The 23099-nt window shown below is 61.4% G+C and overlaps 2 protein-coding genes across 2 annotated transcripts; both read left to right on the top strand.

The window, feature by feature from the left end:
• The first annotated feature begins 1163 nt into the window (after positions 1-1163).
• On the top strand, positions 1164-3852 carry LOC118018091 (minor allergen Can f 2-like). Its single transcript, XM_035016564.1, is given in 7 exon segments — positions 1164-1288; positions 1988-2117; positions 2622-2688; positions 3004-3081; positions 3084-3113; positions 3631-3732; positions 3827-3852. Coding segments are annotated over 7 exon segments (558 nt in total).
• Positions 3853-16485: 12633 nt separating this feature from the next.
• LOC118018090 (uterocalin-like) lies at positions 16486-19238 on the top strand. The gene is made up of 5 exons (XM_035016563.1): positions 16486-16825; positions 17015-17146; positions 17397-17507; positions 19026-19127; positions 19213-19238. Exons 1-5 carry the CDS (start codon positions 16486-16488, stop codon positions 19236-19238), a joined length of 711 nt encoding a protein of 236 aa, XP_034872454.1.
• The last annotated feature ends 3861 nt before the right edge of the window (positions 19239-23099 follow it).

Raw genomic sequence — 23099 nt, 5'->3', positions numbered from 1 at the left:
GGCAGGCCACAAGAAAACTGCTTCATCGTGGGACCTTCTCAGCCCAGCTCTGGGGGCAGGGGCGGGGGTGTCCTGAGTGCTGGAGCAGAACCCAGGCCCTGTGACTCTCTGCAACCCAGTCAGGAAGGCTGGGCAGGGGGCTCCCTAGGGAAAAACGCTGCACAGTCCCTCCCAGTCCTCAGGTCTGGGCAGAGGGAACGGGACGGCGGCTACGGGGCCGTGGCCTCTGGGAGCAGGGGGCAGTGCTGGTCAGGTGCTGAGTCTGCTGCGGAGCGGGGGCGGGGGGGGGGGCAGGAACAAAGTGCTACACACGGGAGTTAAAAGAGATTTCCTCTCTCCCAGTCGGGAGGCCAGAAGCCTGGGACTGAGGTGTCGGCCTGGCTATTCCCGCTGAAGGATCTGTCCCGGGCCTCTCCCCGCTCCTGGGGAGAGCAAATCCCCAGTCTTCGCTGGGCGTCTCCTTGTGCAAATCTCGTGCCCCGTTACCCCCGGTTCACGAGGATACCAGTCATCCTGGGTCAGGGCCCCATTCCAAGCATGACATCATCTGAACTCATAACATCTGTAATGATTCTGGTTTCAAATAAGGTCACATTCTGCGGTCCTGGGGGTTAGGACCTCCACATACGTGTCTGGGGGGATCACAATTCAGCCCCCAACAGACTTCAGTCACTGTCCTTGGCCTGCAGGAGGCTGTGGGTTCCCGGGGGCCTGCAGGACCCATCGGAATGGGGGCACCCTTGGTTCCTGCACCCTACTGCTCAACCCCGGGGTCTCCCTGCTCACAGCTCCTGTTCGCCAGCCGTGCCCTGGCAACGTGGCGGCGCAGACGGTACGCCAAGGTGACTCCAGCACCCTTCAGCCTGGGAAGTTGGCCCAGCCCAGGGCTGGCTGTTGATTTTGGAAATTGGCTGTTTGGGAACATGACATTTTTGGGGTCCAAAGCAACGGAGAAGAGAATACGCAAAAGCTGGCTAACGTTAAGATCAAAATTAAGACATGAGCATTAAGAGTCTCCACTTGCCCCGCAGGGACGGGGCAGGAGCTCTTGCTACGTGACCTCGCCCCCAACCACACGGCTATATAGACAGGCTGTGGGGCCCGGTCACCAAAGCCTGCAAGTCCCCAGCCGTCTCCAAACCCAGATAGACGGTGCCGTGGGCATGCAGCTCCTACTGCTGACCGTAGGCCTGGCACTGGTCTATGGCCTCCAGGCTCAGGAGGAAAGCCAGGAGGAGCCCCAGGAGAGGCTGCAGGAGGTGAGCACAGGAGTCCCAGGAGGCCAGGGGCTGGGGGGTCAAACCCTGAGCGAGCGTCGTGGATGGTGGGTGGCCTGCCCCTGGCTAAGGCAGAGGCCCTCTGGGGGTCGTCCAGGGAGCAGGACTGCAGGTTGGAATCGTGGTCCCAGACAGCCAGATGCCCCCCATCTGAGTCTGTGCAAAAGGAAGCAGACTGAGAGTCCTGTGCTCCAGGGTCAGCCTGTCCCACGCCGCTGGGTGCCTCTGCCCTTGGCAGACCACAGACAGACCCAGCCCGAGCGTCAGGAGCCTAGACCGGAGAGTCAGAGCCCAGGGCCGGAGCCTAGACACCACTCTTGGTGACTTGTAAATGAGCCGCAGGGCAAGTCCACAGTGGGGAGGCCCGTGGAGGAGTCCAAAGGCAACGTTGGGGGCTGGAGCACCTGCCATGGTCTTGGAAGGCGCTCTGAGCTCAGTCCAGAAGGGAGCGAAGCATCCCCTGGGGCTGAGGGGGCAAGCGCTGGGCACGGGGTCCATAAGGCCAGAAGCCTGGACACACCAGCTGCTCCCCTGGCCCGAGAAGGAGCCGGTGCTGCACACGGGGACTGTCCTTAAATCCACCGGCCGCACCAGCATCACAGGGCCTTCCTGGGCGCCATGGGAGCAGGCGCCTGGCATGGAGGTGGGGGGCCTGAGGAGGGCAGGGTCCAGGCCTCACCCTGTCCTCCTGCGGCCCCACGGCTGTCTAGGATCTGGCACACCGCCGCCCTGGCCTCCAATAACTCGGCTCTGATCAGGCCCGGCGGGCACATCAGGGTTTTCATCAACACCATGAGCGCGAAGGACGGCAACCTGCACGGGGAGACCCTCATACCGAGAGCGCAGGGCGCCAGGGGCTTTGGGTGCGGTGCAGGAGCTGGGCGGACTGGGCCGGCCCCGGGGAGGGGACGGGGACGCTGTTCCACAGGGGAAGCATTAGAGGTCTGATTCCAGACCCCTCACACTGTGTGGCCCGGACCACCATGCTGCCCCCTCTAGGCATGGGGTCCCAAGCACTGGGACCGGGGCTTGTGCAGGTCAGGATGGGTGTGTGTGTGTGCACGCTGTGGGGGGTTGGGGGTGCTGCGGTCCCTGGTGCATTCCCTCAGCTGCTGCTGACAACACAGCATCCAGGCATCCAAGGCGGCCAGAGCCTGGAGGCGCAGCCCAGGAGCAAAGAGGACCAAGGTCACCTTCAAGGGGATCAAATGGATGCATTTGCCAAACTCCTAGAAGCCCACACGGAAAGCAGTGACTGTCACCGTGGGCGAATTATACTTTCATTTAAAACGTGGAAAGGGGCAGGCGGACAGAGTAAACCCACCCACTTCTGTCTGCAGGCAGGAAGGCTGGTGCGAGAAAGTCTCCCTCACGGCGTTCAGGACTGACACCAACAAATTCAGCCTGGAGAGTGTGTGCAGGCACCGGGCCTGCTGAGGGCATGGCCCCACTCAGCGGTTGGCTCTTGGGCTTCGAGCCCCGTGGCAAGGACCCGGCAGCTCCATGCCTAAGGGGTGTGCAGGCATCGGGACTCGGGCCCCCAGCCCGGCTCGCAGGGGACAGAGCCCACTCCCGCATCCAGGTGCCCACGATGCTGGGCAGGGTGCAGTGCCTTGGCCCTGTGCACAGAAAGTGGACAGGTGTCCCCCCGCCCAGGTGGGCCTGCATTCACCCCACCGGGCGGCCACCCATCTCCCAGCCTGCATCTCCCCGGTGTCCTCCACAGTTTGGGGACACAATGATTTCTACCTGGAGGAGGTACAGCCCAAGAGCTACCTGATTCTCTACGTGATCAACCAGTACAATATGTGACCAGCCTGGTGGCCAACCTGATGGGTACGTGGGGTCCCCTTCAGGAAACGAGGCCCCAGAGCCACCCTCACAGGCAGGACTCAGGTCTAGCCAGCATGTGGGGAGAGGGGCCTGCTGTACCCCCCAGCAGCAGAGGGCTGAACGGGTCTGGGGAGGTCAGGGACCAGACCCCGGCTGAAGGCTCCGGCCACAGCCTCGTCCTGCTCAGCCTCACCCACTGCTGCCCCAGGCCCCGCTCACATCTGCACACACTCGCTCACATGGTCCTCTCACCAGGACCATCCCGGGACCAGGGCTCAACCTCCACGCTGCTTTGGGCAAGGGGAAGAAGGGACAGTCACCACCTCCTAGGTCATCCCAAGGGAAAGAGGGGTCTCTCTCTGCTCCCCATGCCAGCCCCAATTTCCCACCAAGACACAGACTCCCCTCTCGGTCCCAGAGAGCATGGCACCCTGACACCCCCACAGCATCCGGTGCCCCCAGGACCCTGCCCCCCACCCCCACGGCACCAGGCAGGCCCCACCTCCCATGTCCCCTGCAGTCCGGGACCCCAGCACACAGGAGGACTTCCTGCAGACATTCGAGTCCGTCTGTGAAGACCTCGGCCTGCACAAGGATCAGATTGTGGTTCTGGACACTGACGGTGAGGCCCCCTGCTCTCCCACACCCTCGGGTCCCCTCGGGTCAGCGGCCACCCAGTGGGCAGGGGCTCACTCCAGATCACTGTGCCCCCTCAGATCACTGCCAGAGTTTCAGACACTAGGGCCGTCAGCTCCACGCAGGTGAGTGGTGCCACCCTGGAGCTGGGCCCATGGGCTTGTCCACGGCCTGAGCTACACAGGGGGGCCTGGGAGGCGGACGGAGCCCCCACCCCGGCCCCTGAGCTGCCTTTCAGAGCCCAGGCCTGCCCCCTACCTCCTGTGCTGTCCCTTCCCCAATCCCCGCCCCTGTGCACAGGGCCAAGAGGGGTCTCGCCTGCATGGGGACTCAGACCTGTGGGTTCGGGGCCCTCTGCTCAGCTCTCCCTCTCCCCTCCACAAACCCTCCAGGGATTCCACCAAGAACACCCTCCCTCACTTCTGTGTGCAGCCCTGTCCAGCCCCGTGCCTGCTCCCTTCCCAGCCAGGCTCCATGGCCATGCACCCCACCCAGCCCCATGCTGTGGTCCCCCCTTGCACAATAAAGGACGTTCCTTTTAAAAGATGACTGTTGGGCTGGTCAAACTTGTCCAGGGATCGTTTCTTCTGGGGCTGCAGAAACAAGCAAAGGAAAAGGCGAACCATCTTCCCTAATCAGAGCGCGTGAGCAGAAGGAGCCAGAGCCCTCCCCAAAGCTAATGCCCACAGAACTCACGCACAAACTGTTGCCAAGTGACAAGGAACGTGTTCATTACAGTCTCACCCTTTCAAGTGTGTGAACGTGCATCCACTAGGACGCTTGGCTTGAAATAACAGAAAATCTTACACACACACACTTTAGCAGTACACAGACTGTGTTGGCTCTTACACATGAAAGGTGCTGAGGCAGGACTGCCTGCAGGCATGGCTGTATCCAGGGGCAGAAGAGCCATATTTCTGTCTCTTGCCTCTTCTTTCTTTCCTTGTTGGCTCCATTCTCCGGCTGCCCACACGGCTGCCAGCAGCCACAGACCACCTCCCTCTTCCTCGAGATACAGCGTAACGAGCTCATACTTCTCTCCAAAGTCCCTGCAGAGGCCTCCGCCCTGCAGCCCACAGGCCTGCCCAGGTCCTGGCCCCTCCTGTGTTCATCTCCAAATGGAGAGAGGTGATGCTCTTATGCTTCTCAGTGGCCAGGCCTGAGTCACGTGTCTTCCCTAGAGTCAGGGGTGGGGGTGGCTTCACCCAAAGCCCACGATCTAAGAAAAGAGAGGGTGGTCCTCACGAAGACATGCTTGGTGGGTGGGGGATGGAGGCACGAGTCCCGACTGGGTCCACACCACACGGGCTGCAACCTCTGTCTCATGCCTCCTCCTAGTGATGTGCCTACACCACCATCCCCCAAACACCCTGACCCCCAGGGCCCAACCAGGGCCCCGGTCACAGTGCCTGCTCCAGGTCTGACGGGTGGAAGATGGGGGCTCCTCTCATCAAGGGAGAGGAAAAATCTGGAGGGCCCCTCCATGAGCAAGAATGAGGGCAAGCTCCTAAGTCCACGCTCCTGGTGGGAGTGGGGCCAACGGGCCACCTGGGGATACTGCCGGGAGATGCACAAGGAGGGGCTCCAGCTCAGGAGAAAGTGAGGGCTCCCCCCTCTGCTGGGACGCTGGGGCAATCCCCTCAGAGCACATGGCAAAGGCTGCCCGGCTGCGTTCCTGCATGGGCACCCAGGGGCCAGGCCATCAGGATGAGCAATCCCGGTGGTCCCTCCGCCCCGCAGCTCTGACAAAGTCCTCCCTGTGGACTCTGCTTTGGGGCCACACCACGGGCCAGCTCCCAAAGCAGCGCACAAAGACTACAGAGAAGCAATTCACCAAAGAAAAAATTCAAATAGCCAATAAAAATACACATACGCTTAAGCTCCCTAGCAGAGAAACACTAATTAAAGCAATAAGGCAAGCTATTTGTCTACCACCAGCTCGACAAAAATTAAGGAAAACTCAACAGCAATTTACAGTATTCAGAATGAACGGCAGCTGCCGAGTTGGACACAGGCATGTTCTTTGAGCCAGAAGCCCTGCCCGAAAGGGGAAACGGTCCTACAGAATTAGAGAAGCCAAAGCAATTCCAGGGAGCTCTCGCCGTCGCTTGAGAAGGTTCAGGCAAATGAAGACCAGGGCAAAGGAAAGAGAGGACGGTGCGCAGGGAGACAAGGCTGAGAGCTCTGAGATGGGCCGAGACCCGAAGACAGCCCTGCGAGCTGCCCAGAGGGAGCTCAGGAGGGACCGCAGCCCCATGGGGCCGGAGGAGGGTCTCAGCCGGCAGGAAAAACCAGGGCAGCAAGGACGCAGATGCGAGAAAGTTATGACAAGACAAACGTGAAACCAAATCAAAGATGAGACATGGCCGCTCACTTTGCATTAACGATCTTTTTTATCATTTGTCACGTATAAGGCACCACGAACTGTGACCAGAGCTTCAGAAACAGGACGCGCTGGTGGGGCCTGGCAGTGGTGAGGCGCTAGGAGGGCCTCGGGCCTCTCTCTGAAAGCAGGCCAAGGCCAAGGCTGGAGGAGGTCAGGTGGACCCGCATGCCGGGTCCAGGAATATCACCAAACAAGTATTGGGGACGTTGGGACCGATGCCCAGGCAGGGTGTCTGCTAACTCTCCTCCCTCGAGGGACTGACAACAAACACATCCATCTGCACAGGGCCAAGGCTACCCACGCACACCCAAAGGATGCCAGGCCACGTACAGCTTGGACCACAGTGGGAGAGGAGGCCGGACGCAGCCCCCAAATCATGCCAGTGATCAAGGGTGGGGGCACTGGGGTGTGAGGCTCACTTGTGTGGACACGGTCAAGGAGAGTGAAGGGCTTTGCTCCCGGGAAGCCGGAGAACGGGAAGGGGTGGGGGTGACCCACAACAATCCCAGAGCCCCTGGGGACAGCTCGGGGGAAATGTACCGAGTCGGGCCAGGAACAGCATCCTGGGTAGGAAAGAGTGAACTAGACGGGGAGCTCCCCTGGGCCCTTGAGAAGACTGTGGAGGGTGAAGGGGTGGTTGGTCTGTGATCTAGGGTGGGGCAAGCACCTGGCTGGCCCCACCACCAATGACAGCCCTCCCTGCTGCCATGTCCCTGGTCCCGAGTCCCTTTCCCACCGCTCACAGCCCCTCCCACACTGGGAGCCAGGTTGGAAGAGCTCCCTGACTCTGTTTCCCTACATATTCCATGGCTGCCAGCCTGCCGTTCATGCCCAGCTGCCCGGAGCGCTCACGGATTCTGGAGCAGGAACACGACATGCTGGGTATGGGGCAGGACGAAGCACTCGGTGTCCCCCGCAGAGCTCTGCCCCACAGGGACGGGGCACCAGCTATCGCTCTTCAAGACGAAGAAGTCAACACACTCCCCACTGGTGCTGAGAAGCTCAGCATGGATGCTGAACCCACCCCAGGGGTAGCTGGAGCCACTGGGGAACCCCAGGCCTAGGAAGGGCTCTCTGGACCCGCCTCCTGCCATCCAGGCCCCAGGGGTCCATGCAGGGCTCAGGGCGCCCCTGGGACCACGAGCAAGAACAAGGTGGGGGTGGGGACGGGGACCCATAGGCAAGGAGGGGGTGGGGACCGGGAGCCCCACAGAGGCTGGGCCCGAGCAGATGCTCCCACCCTGCATGGAGGATGCTGGGCGCTGGAGGCCACGGGCTCTGCACCCACCGGGCGACCCCTGGCCTCCGCCTCGGGCACCTCTGCCCAGCTCTGGAGGTCAGAAGTCCGAGGTCAGTCTCTGGCCAAGGGGCCAGCAGAGCCACGCTCCCTCCAGAGGCTCCCGGGAGGATCCGTTTCCTTACCTGCTTCTAGAGCGGCATTTCTGCCTTTGTGGCCCTTTCTCCTCCTTCAAGCCAGGAGCAAAGCGTCGTCAACCCCCCCCCCCCCCCCCCCCCCAGACAAATTCTTCCTTTTGTGTCAAATATCCCACTGCTTCTCCATTCTACAGGCCCTTGCAGTTCCGTTTAGAGCCTAGCGAGTCATCCAGGAACACCGGCCCCACCCCCAGGATGCCCAATGTACTCCCATCCACAAAGACAACTGTTCCACGTAAGGTCACGTCCACACGGGGACCTGCCATCCCCGCAGTAATGGCAGGGACAGGGAGACAGAGCAAACACAGATACAGATGTGAGTAGGAATGACCGAGGGCGTATCCACGGAACACCACGCTCAGCACGGCACACAGAGCACGTGTCCCTCGGAGGCACGGGGCATCGACGCCCCTGGCCCACACACACCAGGGCTTGCATCACAACGTACGAGCCTCAGCACATTTCAAAGAATCGAAATCATGCAAGACGAATCCTTTTTCTCTTTTGTTGCTAAATTTTTTCCACGGAACGGTCGATCATACTGCAATTTTTTTTTTTTTAAGATTTTATTTATTTATTTGACAGAGAGAGAGATAGCAAGAGCAGGAACACAAGCAGGGGGAGTGGGAGAGGGAGAAGCAGGCTTCCCACTGAGCAGGGAGCCCGATGTGGGGCTCGATCCCAGGACCCCGGGATCAGGACCTGAGCCGAAGGCAGACGCTTAACGACTGAGCCACCCAGGTGCCCGATCATACTGCAATTTAAGGGGAAAAAAATCAAGTTACGTACATCCAGCAGAGCTCACAGGCAGGATCTCTAAAGAACTCCAACAAATCAACAGCAAAAAGCAAACCACCCAATTAAAAAAAAAAAAAAAAAGGCAGCAAAGGGGAACAGGCACTTCACAAAAGAAGACGTGTATGTGCGTGGCCGACAGGTCCACGGAAAGGTGCTCAGCATCGTGAGTCATCAGAGACGCTAAGCAAAGCCAAGGTGCCCTGCCGCTTCCCACCCACAAAACAGCTAAAATTAAGGGCTGACTCATCCAAGGCTGACAACAGTGTGAAGCAAGAGCTCTCCAATGTGGTCGGTGGGGACGCAACGTGGCCCAGTACTTGGGGGAGTTTGCGGAGTTTTTAGTAACACTGAAAGCACACCTGCTCATGACCCAGCAACTCTGCTCCTAAACGTTTCAGGAAATACTTAGGTTTTATTTAGTATTCAGTACAGAGTATTTGTTTAGCATTTAGTACTATTTTGTATTTAGCACCTAAATAAATGGGATTACAAGTTACCAAAAGACCTGGACAGGTAACAGCCCAAAGCCAGAAGGAACCCAAAATGTCCACTGAGAGCAGAGCAGACGGATGACCTGCGGGCCAGCCCCACACAGGACGCTATGTGCGGGGAAATAAACCAACACAACCCGACAGGGGACGTGGACCACAGCCGTGAGCAAGGACCCCACACACCTGCAGGTGGTTATGACATCACACACACTCACGGACACACACACACTCCTGCCACCAGCAGGAACGTAAAATGGTGAGGCTGCCGTGGGAAACAGTGGCAGTTTCCCAACAAATGAAGTCCAGAACCACGCCGTGGCCCAGCAATTCCACTTGTGGGCAGAGCCCCCGCTAGAACTGAAAGCTGGGACTCCGACACCCACGTGTGAGCAGCGTGACTCAGCACAGCCGGAGGGTAGAGACGACCCAACGCCCACGGACCGGGGAGCGGATGAACACCACACGGCACGGAAGAAGGACATTCTGACACATGCCAGGACACACAGGAGCCCTGAGCACGTTCTGCTCAGGGACATAAGCCAGCCCACGAAAGGTCAAATCCCGTAGGGCTCCATTTATGTGCGGCCCCGAGCGTGGTCGTATTCATGGAGATAGAGCGGGCGGTGGGGGCTGGGGCGGGGGACAGGGGGTGCTGCCTGGGGACAGAGTTCCAGTTTGGGAAGAGCAGAAAGTTCTGGAGACGGATGGCGGGGCCGGCTGCCCACCCCGGCGCGTGTACCCAGCACCACGGAGCTGTGTGCGTCAAACAGTTATGAGGGTGGATCTTCTGTGATGTAGATGCGATCGCAATAAAAACAAATTCGTTTCAAAAGTCACGTGGGTGAAACTTACAAACATAATATTTCACCAAAAACAACTGGATACAAAAACGTGTGCTCTGTCGGACACCATTTTTCTCAACTCCAAAAACAGACAAAATGAAAAATAAGGTGCTAGGGACGCACGGTGGGTGGGAGGAGGTGCTTCCACTTTCTGCTTCCAGCAGGGGTGCCCGGTGGTGGGGCGGGCGCGGGAAGACTAGCATCGCCTGAGACAGCTGCTTCGGCGACCAGGCTGGCTGAACCACGGGAGCCACGCTGCATCTTGGCGGTAAGTGCTCATAATGAAAAGCTAACGTCCAGCTTCTTTGCCGGACATGCCCACCGGGCCAGTGGCACTGCCGCCCTGTGGATGTGCACATGCTTCAAGGACAGAGCAGTGTCAGAAGTCGCTCTGGGAGGATGGCCGGCAAGTGCAGGGTACGTACCCCCCATCCCGAGATGCCTCACTAGAGGGGGGTTACCCAGCTGCAGACTCGAGCCCGGGCTCACGCGGGCGGGCGGGTGACACTCGGCAGCCCCGCAGGGCAGGATGAGTGAAGGGCGCCTGAGGGCTCTGGATTCCGTTCGCCCTAAAGATGGGGGGCTGGGAGAGCCCCAGGGGCTGAAAGTGCAGGGCCACTGCAGTGACCACCTGCAGGAGAGCCACGGCCAGCCCCTGGCTGAGCCCCTTCCCCAGGCGTCAGCCCCCTGGGCTCCCGTGGAGCTGGGTTGTGACCCTCCGCAGCGAGCAGCTGCCCCGCGTTCCCGGTCCTGCCCCGGCGCGGTGACCTCCACACAGCCTAGAAGGCAGATGATGCAGAGTGGACACATGGACACAAAGTGCGCGGCCAGCGCCCACAGTTGACTGAGGTCACCTGGGCCCTGGGACAAGGACAAAGACGCCAATCCCCACACCTGCCACGAGGACAAAGAACGCAAGCGTGTGACCTGCTGGTCCCAGGCCAGAGGCCTCGGAACCAGTCGGTTCCAGGGAGAGGCCACTAGGACACCAGCTCTTATTTTTGCAAATGAGCATCTCGGGAACCTCTGTTGACGTGCCATCTGCTGCGGCCGCCCTAGGCCCCGGGGGACCGTAACTGCTGCCGGGGGCGTGGCCGGGAAGGACCTTTCTGGGAGGGGCACTCACCGTCGGGTCCCCGACCAGGATGCCCAGGCAGAGAGCGGGGCAACGGGGGCTGAAGGCTCCACGTCTGGACTGCAGCTGTGCTGTGGTCTGAGACGGGGCGAGGTGCCCGTGACTTCCTCAAGGGGCCACTGACACAAGGGTGGCTGGGAGCCAGTTTTCCAGAAGCACGCTAGCCTGGCCAGGAGGCCTGCCTGGGATTGACAATGAGGACGGAGGCAGCCAGCTGAGCCGCGGAGCAAGGTAGGGACAGTGGTGGGGGCCTAACTTGTCACCGTTGCTCATGGCATGACCTTGAGTGACCTGCCCACTTCATCTCTGCATGTATAAAAACAAGAGAAAGCTCGGCGAGCCGACACGAGGGGCACGTGGGGCACGTGCAGCCCGACCCAGCACAAGCCCAGTGGGTCAGCCTCCTGGGGCCACCACACACAACTGAACTGTTCTCCCCCGCCCCCAATCTGGAGGCCAGAGAGCCAAGCCCCCGGTGTTCGCGGCACCGAGCACTTCCAAGGCTCTGATGGAGAACCTGCCCCTTGCCTCTCCCGGGCTTGGTGGGGCCCGTGTCCCCAGCTTGCTGCTGCGAGCCTCCACCTCACCTGGCTCATCCCCCCGTGTCACATGTGAGCCTCTGTCTCTCCACCCGTCACTGGATTCAGGGCCCACCCTAATCCAGCATGATGTCATGTCAAGCCTTACCTTAATTCCATCTGCAAAGACACTTACTCCAAATAAGGTCACATTCTGAGGTTTGGATGGATATGAATTTTGGGGAGACCCCATTCAGCCCCACTCAGGAAAGCTGTGCATGCCCTATAACTCTGCCAGGAGGGGCCAGTGCTCACCTGAATGGGGGGCACAGGTGAGGGTCCTCAGCGCCCACCTGTCAGAACATGGCCATTCCTGAGCAGGGAGGACCCCAGCCCAGGCGTCCGGCAAAGGACTTTTCCTTGGCCACTTGCAGCACCTCAGCTCGGGCCCAGGCCCCCACTCTTTGCTCCTGGAGCTGCAGAGATCTTGAAGCCCAACCTGCGCCAAGTGGGCCTCCTCACCCCCACCAGGATCTCAGGGGAGTGGGAAGGAGATGGGCAACCACAGGTCACAGAGAGACACCTGGGCAGCCACTCCGAAGCTGGGGGGTAAAGACCCCAAGAAGCGAGGGGTCCTAAAGGCAGTAGCCAGTATCGTGCAAGAACACGCCCCCCAAAACGCTCTCCAAATCAAAACACAGAACCCAAGACCCTGGCCTTCCAGACTCTCAATCTGGGGAGTGCCTTGGAAGCCCAACCCCACCTCCATGGCCCTGCTCACCCCCACCCCTTCCAGGAGGCAGGGGGCCTCTCCCTGAGGGAGTAGAATGTGACCGAGTCCCCTTTCTTGCATTCAACCTCCAAGCAATGAGCCAACTGCTCTGTTTCTACCAAAAGGTCCTCTGCGAGGCATGGAGGGTGCCCCCCAAACCCAGACTCCAGTTCTCCCAGTTCTGGGCGTCCCCAGTCACTTTGCCCAAGTGACTCACAAAGACTGCTGTCCGCAAACTTTCTTTCCCTCTGCCATGCAGCCAGCAAGGTCCCAGGTGGCTAGGTGACAGGACTGAGGTCACCCCCGAGGAGTCCCCTGCTGGCCCCCGCCGGCCCCCACCAGGCAAGCAGTGTGACCGAAAACAAGCTGCAGAGTTAAACCCTGGGACGCAGGATGGCCACCACCGCAGCACCCCTTCATCCCGGGGAGGGCTGCCCGCCACTGCCTTCCTCCCCCTGGTTTGTGGGGTCAGCACCAGCACGTGCTGCCCCACGGCTGATCGCCCCTGAAATGCCTGGGTGCCCATGCTGAGCACAGCAGGGACAGTGGCAGGGGCAGCCTCGGCGATCACCCCACGAGCTGCTCCCCGAGGGGCCTGGGCGGGCTCCCCGCCTCGCTCCACCTGCACCCCCAGGAGGGCTCGTGCTGCCCCCGCACGTGACCTCCCTGAGCCTGCAAACTTGCTGGGCCTTCCCCTGCACCTCTTCATTCAAAACAAAGGTAAGAGAGTGCCCACAACAGGAGGGACTCCGACGACACCCCGTGTCCTCACAGGCATGGTTGGGGGGCCCCTCTCATGCCAGCAGGCTGGGGAGGCCCCTGGCACTCCGGGGGGCTCTGGCGGGTGGTGGCTGCTCTGTGGGGTGCGGGTCGCCGTGGCAGCTGTGAAATGTGAGCACCAGACGCCTCCCGCCCTCCCGAGGACAGCCAGCACCATGGTTCCATCCCTGGACTTCGGAGTGGAGAGTGTTGGGATGCAGGGGGCCTGTGGGCACACATCTCTACGGGGACATACCTAGCAGAGCATCAGCCACGTCCAGGGGCTCTGGCAGGCTGCGCAACTGGCCTTCTGAGGGCTCTAGACCCACTGACCTCCCTGCCGCAGAGCATCCGAGTTCATGCTGGTTCCCATCCTCATTACTACTGGTGTGGTCATTTTCTTTCCAGCCATTCTGGGGCGCTAGGGGCAGGGGGTGTAGAGAATCTCATATGATTTCCACTTCCCTGGTTACCAATGAGGTTGCACACCCTTCCGTGCTTTGAGCCGTCAGGTCGCCTCTTCGTCAAGTAGCGTCTTTTGCCCGTTTCTCCATCAGTGCTTTTTTGTTGCTTTGATATGTGTTCCTTATATATTCCAGAGAAGGGCCCTTGGCTGCTAATGGAGATAATCCATCTTTGTCACCCTGTGGCTGCATTCTCACCCCTTGTCTTCCATTTCCTCACAGTCCGGCTGAGCGGGCTTTTCGCTAAGGGATCCTGCCTTTTCTGTCCCGTCTCTGCAGGCTCTTTTTCCCTGAGGCTGTAGGACGTGCTCTGCAGTCCTCCTCTGGTTCAGAGGCTTGGCCTTTTACCTCTCACATCCAGATGGACAGTCCACCATACGGGACACTCTGCTTCTTCCTGCAGACCCGCTCTCCGCCCACAACCACGTCCCTACAGCTGCAGCAACAGGTGGCTTCCTGCAGGATCCACCGAAGGGAGGCCCCGCAGGAGACGGGAGCCAGAGTCTGGGGCATTTGCAGCATCCCCTGCTGCGTCCCTCCCCAAGGCCCTGCCTGCGGCCAGCCCCACAGCAGGCCCCACAGCCGCTTCCCGCCCAGCCCTCCCCTGGCTGGCCCCTCCCCCACCTCCCACACCTTAGCCCCAGTCCCTTCCCTGAACTCTGCAGATGCCCCTCTGGGCGGGCCACCTGTTCCTGCCGGGACTTGCCCCCCATCCTGCCGTATGGGTGCCCTGCAGCTGCTATAATAAAGGATCACAGATGGGGCGGAGCCAGCCAAGAGCTGTGCTCTCCGCATTCTGAGGCCCGAAGGCCCCCATCCGCGGTCACAGGGCCGCACCCCCTCTGGAGGCTCCAGGGGGAGACTGGACCTTCCGGCCCCTTCCAGCTCTGGGGCTGCCGGCACGCCCTGGCTTGTGGCCGCAGCCTGCAACCTCTGCTTTGTCTTCTGTCCCGTGGTGGTCCTCACGCCGTCTTCCAAGCGTCTGTGTCCAAACCTCCCCTCCTTATAAAGACATCAGTCACACTGGGTTGGCCACCCCGCAAAGACCCAATCTCAAAGAAGGTCACATTCTGAGGTCCCGGGGACAGAACTTTCCACCCAGCTCTGGGGCGGGACACCACTCAGCGCCCTGCCGGGATTTATTTTTGTGCGGGTATAATGCAGGCCCACGCTCGTTTTCGTCCTGAAGGGCATCCAGCTTCCAGTCCTAAGAACGCTTTTACCCTGTTTCTCTGCAGGGCCCCCTCGTGGGAGGGTGTGTGTGTTTTCTTCCGCAGCTTTGCACCGATACCACAGAGACTTCATCACTAAAACTCTGCAGTAAGAACCCAAGTCTGCTGGAGCGACTTCCACCAAACTGAACGGTGGGAGCGTCTTGGCACGTGGGGACCACACGCCACGCATCCCGTTGGGATTCTGACTAGGATCCTGTGGATCCCAGGGAGAGAGTGGACACTGCAGTACTGAGACTTCTAACCCGTTGACACGGTATGTGATTTATTCAGTTCATCTAAATATCTTCGTACTAGCTGATAGTTTTCTGGGTAGAAGGTCTGCACAATTTTTTTGTTGGATTTATTTCTGGTTACTTGATTTTTTTTCTGAATTGCAAATAAAGCCTCTTCAAGTTCCTATCCTAATTATGATTGCTCACACTCGGAAACGGTGCCTTTTGCGTACAGATCCTGGGGCCACTCGCCTTCCTGAACTCGCCAACATGACGAACTTAACCGCAGGTGATCTGCGCATGACCTCAGTAACATTCCTTGTCAACCTCTCCCCCGTACTCCCTTCCGTCCCTTTACGGGAAGGGCCAGTGCCATGTCCAACACAGTGGTGACAGCGTCCACGGTCCCACCAGGGAAGTTTTCCACGCTTCACGCTCAGGCAGGACTGTTGGGGGAATCTGGCAACCCCCCTTCAAACAGATCAGTTCCTTTCTGTGTCGACAGCAGTATGAGTTTTTATCACGAATATTGCTGAGTCTCATCAGATCCCTTCCTGCCGCTAACGTGGTGCTCATACGATCTTTCCCACCACCCTGCATGTGAAATACGTTGATTCTCAATAACCAACCTTGAATTTCTGGGTCAAACCCTACAAGGCCTTAATATATCACCCTTTCCACATATTGCTGGGTTTATCTTATGTCTTGAGTCTGACTTGTAAGGTTTCCTTCCTCGTGACAGTCCTTGCCCGGTTCTGATATCCACATGGCACCACTGTCTTGAGCACAGACCACAGGGGGCAGGGGTGAGCATGGGGACGCAGCACAGTGACCGGCCTTGGTGGGGGTGCAGGCACCTGGCAGAGGTGAACACCTCCAAGGAGCCCTGCAGCCAAGAAGTGGGCGGGTGGGTAGTCATCACTGCCACGTCGACAATGAGGACGCTGGGGCTCAGGACCTGAGGCCCCCCAGCCCGTGGGGGACACGGTAACCTGCGCTTGCACTGGCCCGCTCTGTTCCCGTGGGCTCTGGGGGGTCTCCGAGCAGACGAATTTGGCCCAGCTCAGGTCACCCTGCAGCAGGGAGGCTCTGGAAACAGGCCAGAGTGGAGACGGGCTACACCCCCGCTCAGCCCGCTGCCCGCGGCCCGTTCCCATTCTCCTTGGCCCCAGGCCTCGCCTTGCTCTGCCCAGATGGGCGGTTCCAGGAGAGGCGCAGAGCAGTGAGGCATTTCCCAGAGCAGCCACGGCCCCCAGAGCCCCAGTGCGGCAGCATGGGACAGGCACGCTCCAGCCTCCTCGGGTCCCCTGCCAAGGCCCTGGACACCACGACCCAGCACTCAGCCGTTCGGGCGGCTGTCGCGAGCAGACGTCACGGCCACCCAGGGTGGCCGCGTCCGGAGCTCCATGACTCGATGATCGGAGGTCGGCACCCAGCGGGGACTTGCGGATCCTGGAAGCAGCCAGGCACACGGCTGTGGTTCTGGGAAACCGCGTGACAGTCAGCATGGGTTGGGCAGGGGCTTTGTGGACAAACGGCCAAGTGGCCATTGTTGGAGGTAGTGGGCAGGAGGGAACCCGTGACAGCCGGCCACATGGCAGAAGCCCTCTCCTGCAGCGCACAAAAGGGCCAGTGCCACAGGCTCTGGATGCCCAGGCGCCGCCAGTCACCCCTCGGCCACTCCTGCGGCACCATGAACACCCCGTGGCTGGGGCTGGTGCTAGCTCTGCTCGGGGGCCCCCACGTCCTGCACACGGGCCCCCAGGACCCCAACATCGATGAGAATATGGTAGCCGCCGCAGGCGTCGGAGCAGGAGAAGGTGGCGGCTGGGGGCAGCGGGTGGGGGACAGGCCCGGCGCCCACCAGCTCCAGCTGCTCCCTCCACACCGCACGCCCACCTCTGCTCGGCAGGTCAACGGCGACTGGCTCTCAATAGCCCAGGCTTCTGACGAACCAAAACTCCTATGGAAGGACTCACACATGATGTTCTTCGTCCGCAAAACCCACGTAACCCTCAAGACCTCTACGGGAGGTAAGTCTGGGAAGAGGGTGCCAGACAGGGCCAAGATCTAGGGGAGCCCCGTGCCCCGTCCCCGGTCGGCCCCACGGCCGTGTCCCAGACACTGGAGGGCGCGGGGGACATGATGACACAGGGCTGGGGCTCGCTGCCCTGGGACGGGACACATGTGTCCAACGTCTGGTGTGACAAAGCCCCACCCAGCTCCGTGGGCACTTCTTCTGGACGCAAAGTCCCAAGGAATCTTATCATCCTCTCCCAGGATACAGGGCATGTGTGTCCCGATTATAATGATAGCAAATAAAACAAAAAAAAAATTTCAGTACACGCTGAAATGTAAGTATAAAGGGTCAGCGTCGTCCAGCCTGTGAGCGGGGAGTCCCTGGGAGTCCCGGCGGTGTGTGACCAGGAGCTCACCTGCTGGGACGCCGCCCACACCCGGTCCTGCCCCTTCCTGGGGCCCGACTGCTCATGAGCACCAAGTTGTCTAAGGCCGTGGAGGGACAGGAGGGCTCCCAGGGCCCAGTTCTGGCCCCATGGGGAAGCCTGCACCACCTGCCTCCCACCCCGGGCCCCAGATTCGCAGATGCTGGCCACAACATGATCTTCCTAGAGGAGGTGGACCCCTCTCACTTCCTCATCTTCTGCATCCACAACCACTGGCACAGAAAGGAGACGGTGGTGGTGAACCTCCTCAGTAAGTGCCTTCCTCCCCCAGCCAACAGGACACAGCGGGGAGCCTGGCAGCCACAGGGTCACGGGGGGGCGGGGGGGGGACAGGAACGTAGTAAGGTGCTAGGCCAACAGGGGGACCTAACAGGCCAGCAGCTCAGATAAGCCTCCTTTAGCATCACGGACAGTAAAGTCTGGAGAAAACCCATGCTGCGCCCCCTCCCACCTGAGCGGGGCCCTGGTGGTCTTCCTGGCCAGCCGGCCCCCAGGCTGTAGAAGCATCTGCTTCCCCGAGGCCACCAGGGCCACGGAGACCCACAAACAAGAAAAGCAGGTAAGAGACGGGGGTCTGTGTGTTAGCTGTGACACCTCACTGCTATCCTCAGGGACCACGGCATCCTGGGCATGACGTGGCTGCGTCCAGACACCGCGGCTGGGGAAATGTCCGTATTTAGGAACAGGCCGGCGACCTCACTTGGGCCCAGAGTTAAGGGCTGTTGTTTGGGCTCCACTGGCCAGTCTCCAGAGGCGGGCGAGGGTCAGCAGCAGAGTCGTTGGCAGGGGCTCGGCCCCTTCCACCTGCTGCCCCTTCCAGCTCCTGAGGCCCCCGGCGACCCTGAGCTCTGCCCCCCTCCCCACGGGGCTCCTCCTCTGTTCTCAAGCCTCCCTTCCCTTTCCCATAAAAGAACACCTGTCACTGGTTTTCCAGCCCATCCCGAACCCAGCATCACCTCGTCCTAAGACCCTTACCACACCCGCAAAGATCCTGCTTCCAAAGCAGGTCCCATTCCCAAGTTCTGGGGACCAGGACTTGCCCACACCTTTCAGGGGGACCCAATCCAGCCACGCAGGGAGCATGAAGACGATCTGATTTAGTGCGTGGCCCCATGCTGGGCCCCCAGACCTACAGGGCCAGTGGGGTGAGATCCAAATGTCCAGGAGAAACTGGCCACACCCAGGCCGGGAATTCCAGCTCAGCACTCAGCGTGCAGTGGGGCGGGGGGGGACTGCCGGCCCTGGAGCAGGGCGACGTTTGGGGAGGGCAAGGAGCGGCTCACCAGCCAGGCGGGCAGGCACCACCGCCCCCTCCTGCTGCTTGCTTCTGCTTTGCGGGCGCTGGGTTCTTGGGGCTGGGGCCGCAGGGCAGGGGGCAGCGAACTTGCACCTGTGCCCCCACGGTACTTCCCAAACACGTCTGGGTCGCTCTGCTGGCCTTGAAACAAACCAAGCCCCAGACACCGGCCCCTTATCCTGACGTGCAGTAAACAAAGGCATCACTGGCAGGAACAGCAAGGACCGGGGCTCCGAGGATAGGCCGGACCCCACCCAAGGGCCGGGTGTCCCTCTGTGGGGCCCCCTGCCTCCTCTCTGGCCTGGCATGGGGCCCTCTGGGCACACCCCTCCCACTCTGGTCACAGCAGCTCGTCCCCACAACCCTGCCTGCACCCTGAAAATCCAGGGCTGTCTCCAAGCTCGCAGAACCCCACTGCCCATTGTCCCAAATGACCTGCCAGAGGGACAGCCCCTATTGCTGTGTCTGCAGGCCGGACCCCTACCGCGAGCTGTGACGTCATGCAGACATTTAGGAATTACTGCAAAAGCCACGGGATTAGCCCGGCCAACATCATCAACCTGACCCGAACGGGTAAGTGCCCGCCCCCACCCCAGACCCGGAGGCTGGAAGGGCACGGCTCAGACCCCCGCTCAGCAACCCGCACTCCTCTTCACAGACCACTGCCTGCGTGCCCGACAGTAGGCAGGCCGCTGGGCCCAGGTGAGTGACCTCTGACCCTGCAGGGGCTGTGGCACAGGGACCCCCCGAGGCCGGGGTGATGAGGGGCAAATGCCGCTGCACACACACTGAGCCCTGGCTACGCCAGCCGTGGGGTGCAGCTGGGGGCTGACGGCGTGGACTCAAGCTGCTGGTTCTGCTGGGCAGGACCAAGGTGGAGATGCCCACAGGGCCCCCCAAACGCTGACGGGGGCAGGGCCAGCCTGGGGCACTGGGGGGCCTGCCGAGAGGCTCAGGGCCAGTCTGGAGGAGGAGGGAAATGGCCGAGCGGACCAGGGATGAGGTCCTGCTCACAGACAGACCTCCCCAGCCCCCGACCCAGGGGCAGAGCCCAGGGCAGTGCGGGATCCGCCCCACCCGTCCCCACCCCTGAACCCACCCTGCCACCTCTCACTCACCGGAGCTACCCCCTCAAAGGACCAAAAGTTCACAGTTGACCCAAGAAGCCCTTCAACTGTTCCCATCCCCCCAGGAAGCTCCCCGTTCCTGGAGACCTTTCCTGGTGTGTCCAATAAAAGATTGCCACTCCGAGACCGAGTGTGCTCTGTGGGGGGGCTCTGACTGGTGACCACACGGGGCCAGGGCCGCAGGGGTCAGAGATGGAAACCCTCCCCTCCTGGTGAACCAAGCTCACCACAGGCTCACGTCCACACGGTGGGGGGAAGCTGCTAGGGGTTCCCAGGGTGCCGTTCAGAAGGGACGACCGCACACAACACAGGAAGTCAGCGAGGCCAGACCCCAGGGCAACCTGGTCCCCTCAGTCCCGGGGCTTCCCACCTGGCAGGGACAGAAGTAAGTCTCGCGGGGGCAGAGCCAGCGAGCAGCGCCAATCCAGGTTGGTCCCGGCGTAGGAGCCCCTTCTGGCCACACATGTGTATGTCTGCTAAACGATGGTGGCGGACACCCTGGGGGCAGGGACAGCCACTGGGCAGGCAGCAGGAGATGCTGCCCGCTGCATCTTCCTCCTCCCTGAGTTGTGCAGGCCTGGCAGGTGCGTGCCCGCCGCCCCCTCTGATGCACACCTAAGGCCCCCAGGCCCCCCTCCACTGGCGCCCAGCTGCACGCAGACTCCCTGCCCCATAGCGGACAGGCCTATCCTCCCCCAGGGCCACCACCCCTGAGCCACCCATCAAGCCCACCCCCCGGCCGAGACCAGGGGGCTCCTGCCAGCGGCCAAGAGTCCCTCGAGGGAGTCTCTCGCGGCAGGCCATACTGTCCAGCACCAAGACCTGTGTCAGCCTTGCATGAAGGGGAGCTGTCTGTGCTGGCAGTCAGAAGAGGGGGCCTCCCACCCCCGTAGTTGGGATGAGGCTCCCAGCCCCCGGGACCCACCCCCAGGCCACCCCCAGCACCCAGGGGTCCTCCCTGCCCGGCCCCCTCTGCGTTCCCCACCCCAGCCTCCTCCATCAGAAGCCCACGCCCCCACCTGCATCCACCAAGGGCCTTTCCAGCTCATCTCTTCCAGGAAGACCCAACAGCGGAGCCACCTCCTCAGCCCCAGCCGTGCGGTGGCTGCCCGCCTCAGTGGCCCCAGGCCTCGGGTCCCCAGCAGGTCAACAACTCCATCCTCTCCTGCTTCCCCCCATCCAGGGGCAACGAGTTCCTTCTCCTTGGCTCCCCAGACCCCCGGCTGTTCCCGCATCCCACCTCTGCATCTTTTCTCTCGCCAATGCTCATCCTGGGATAGCGCTGACCCCTGGCCCACCCTATGACGCCTGTCTGGGTCACGGTCTGGGGGCACCTGTCTCCTCGCTCCTCCTCATGCCAGCCAAGCTGCACTCACCCCGGAGCCCCCAGCCCCACCGCCTGCTACCCTCCAGGACAGGCCCAGCCCATCCTGCCCCCACAACTCGAATGCCCTGCCAGCACACAGGGAGGGGAGCAGGAAGGGTGGAGGGACCAGTCTGTCATCCTCTGAGCAAAGGGCATGGGACCTGGCTGTGAGCAGACCTGGAGGCCCCCTTTCAGCCATGAGCACCCCATCATGCTCAGGTGATGGGCTGGGGGACAGCAGGGCCCACTGGGGGATGATGAAGTGTCCTGACCGCCAGTGAACAAGGGCGGGCTGGAGCAAGCTGAGCAGGTTTCTGGCTCCCTTAGGTCTGTATGGGGGAGTGGGGGGGGGGGGACAGTGAGTCCTGGCCAGTCAAGCGAGGGTCCCCGGAGGATTTCCTCTCGCTCACTCATTGGTCACCTGGGATGGGAGATGGAGGACATGCCTGTCCTGCCAAGAGAAGATCAGAGCCTGGGGGGAAAGGAGGGGCCCCAGGATGTCACCTCCTCCCCAGCAGTGGAGCACCCAGTCCTCCAGCAGGACCCATGTGGCCAGGGGACTAGACGAGGTCACTGAGCAGAACTGAACACCTCGCCCCAGACCCCAGTGCATGGTGACCACACTGGCCACGAGGCCCATGGAGCAAGAGGAGCAGTGGGGAAAGGCAGGGGGACGGAGAGGAAAGTGGGCAGGGGGAGGGGTGGACTGAGGGTGGCGAGCAGTCAGCGCTCAGCCCAATGGCCGGCTGTCACCAAGCCATGGGCACAGCCCCTCCAAGATGTCCCAAACCAAGGGGAGTGTGGGCTGAGGGTGTGGCCTGAGGGTGTCTTGGGTCCTGCGGGGCCGTGTCCCTTCTGTGTGTCCTACTTCCAGGCAAACCTCGTGGTGGGGGCAGTGGGGAGGGAAGCTGGTCACCTTGAGAGCTGGGGGGGAAGTTGTGCTGAAGCCCCCCAGCCAGCCCCAAGTCCCCAGAGCAAGCCCGAAGTCACCAGCCAACGGCTTTCCAAACCCACCCTCGAGCACACGCAGGTAGGAGTGTGCCACCGCCGAGAGCTGAATTCGGGTCACAAAGGGCTGGAGAGCAGGACGATGGATGAGAAGCAGGCTGTCCCCTGGGCCCTGCAGCTCCTTCCAGCTCCAACCAAGCCCCCAGCAGGCCAGGCCCAGCAGCAGCCCCTCTCCCCTCCCACTCACCTGGGGGCTCTGCCATCGAGCCCTGCCTGCCCCTCCCCTGCATGTCACTGTCCACAGGAGGGAGGCCAGGCCCCAGCCAGCTCGGGGATGGGGCTCTGTGCCCACACTCCTACGGCCTGTGGAGCAGGGGCCGTGGGACCACGTGGCCCCGGCAGGGGTGAATGCTGGTTCCAGGGCACCCTTCTCCCACTGGGGGAGGCGGGAGGAGCAGACATTGTTGGTCGCCCACTGCTCTTACCCCCAAGCCCACACCAGGCCTCCAAGTGCCCCCTCCGGGGGCTCAAGATGAGGCAGGCCTGCCGCCTGAGACAGGGCCTCGTCCCCCACAGCCTGGGGCTGGGCAGGGTCTCATCTCTGTTCTCCAGGGCCTCGGCTGGGGCTCCCGATCTCCCTCACTGGGTGCTGACCTGAGGTCAGTGTGGGGGTGGGGAGCACAAGTGGCCAGCCGGGGGCTCAGAGCCAGACCGTTCTAGGTCAGCTTGACCAGAGGGAGCTGCGGTTTCCACGAAGCCCTGCAGCGAACCCCAGCAGAGACAGACCTGCTCCCAAGTGGGGCTCAGCGATTCCACCCCAGGTCCCCCTCTGGGCTCAGGGAGCCAGAAACTCACAGGGGCAGGACCCAGGCGCTTGCCTCGGCCCTGACATGGCAGCCACGCAGCGGGGTCACCCACAGCGGGGTTCAGGGTGCTGGGCTGACCGCAGGGCCCCTGCGGCATCCCACCCTGCCAAGGGGAGGCACAGGCCTACACTCGAGAACCACACACAATCACGCGTGTGTGCACATCAGCACCAATGCCCATAAACACATGCACGTGAGCGGCACAGACGTCCTGAGCACTGGGGTCTAGGGGCGATAG

The sequence above is a fragment of the Mirounga leonina genome, unplaced genomic scaffold (genome assembly GCF_011800145.1).
Source record: "Mirounga leonina isolate KUSES-001 unplaced genomic scaffold, KU_Mleo_1.0 Mir_170, whole genome shotgun sequence".
Classification (NCBI taxonomy): Eukaryota; Metazoa; Chordata; class Mammalia; order Carnivora; family Phocidae; genus Mirounga; species Mirounga leonina.
This window is presented reverse-complemented; position numbering and strand designations above follow the sequence as displayed.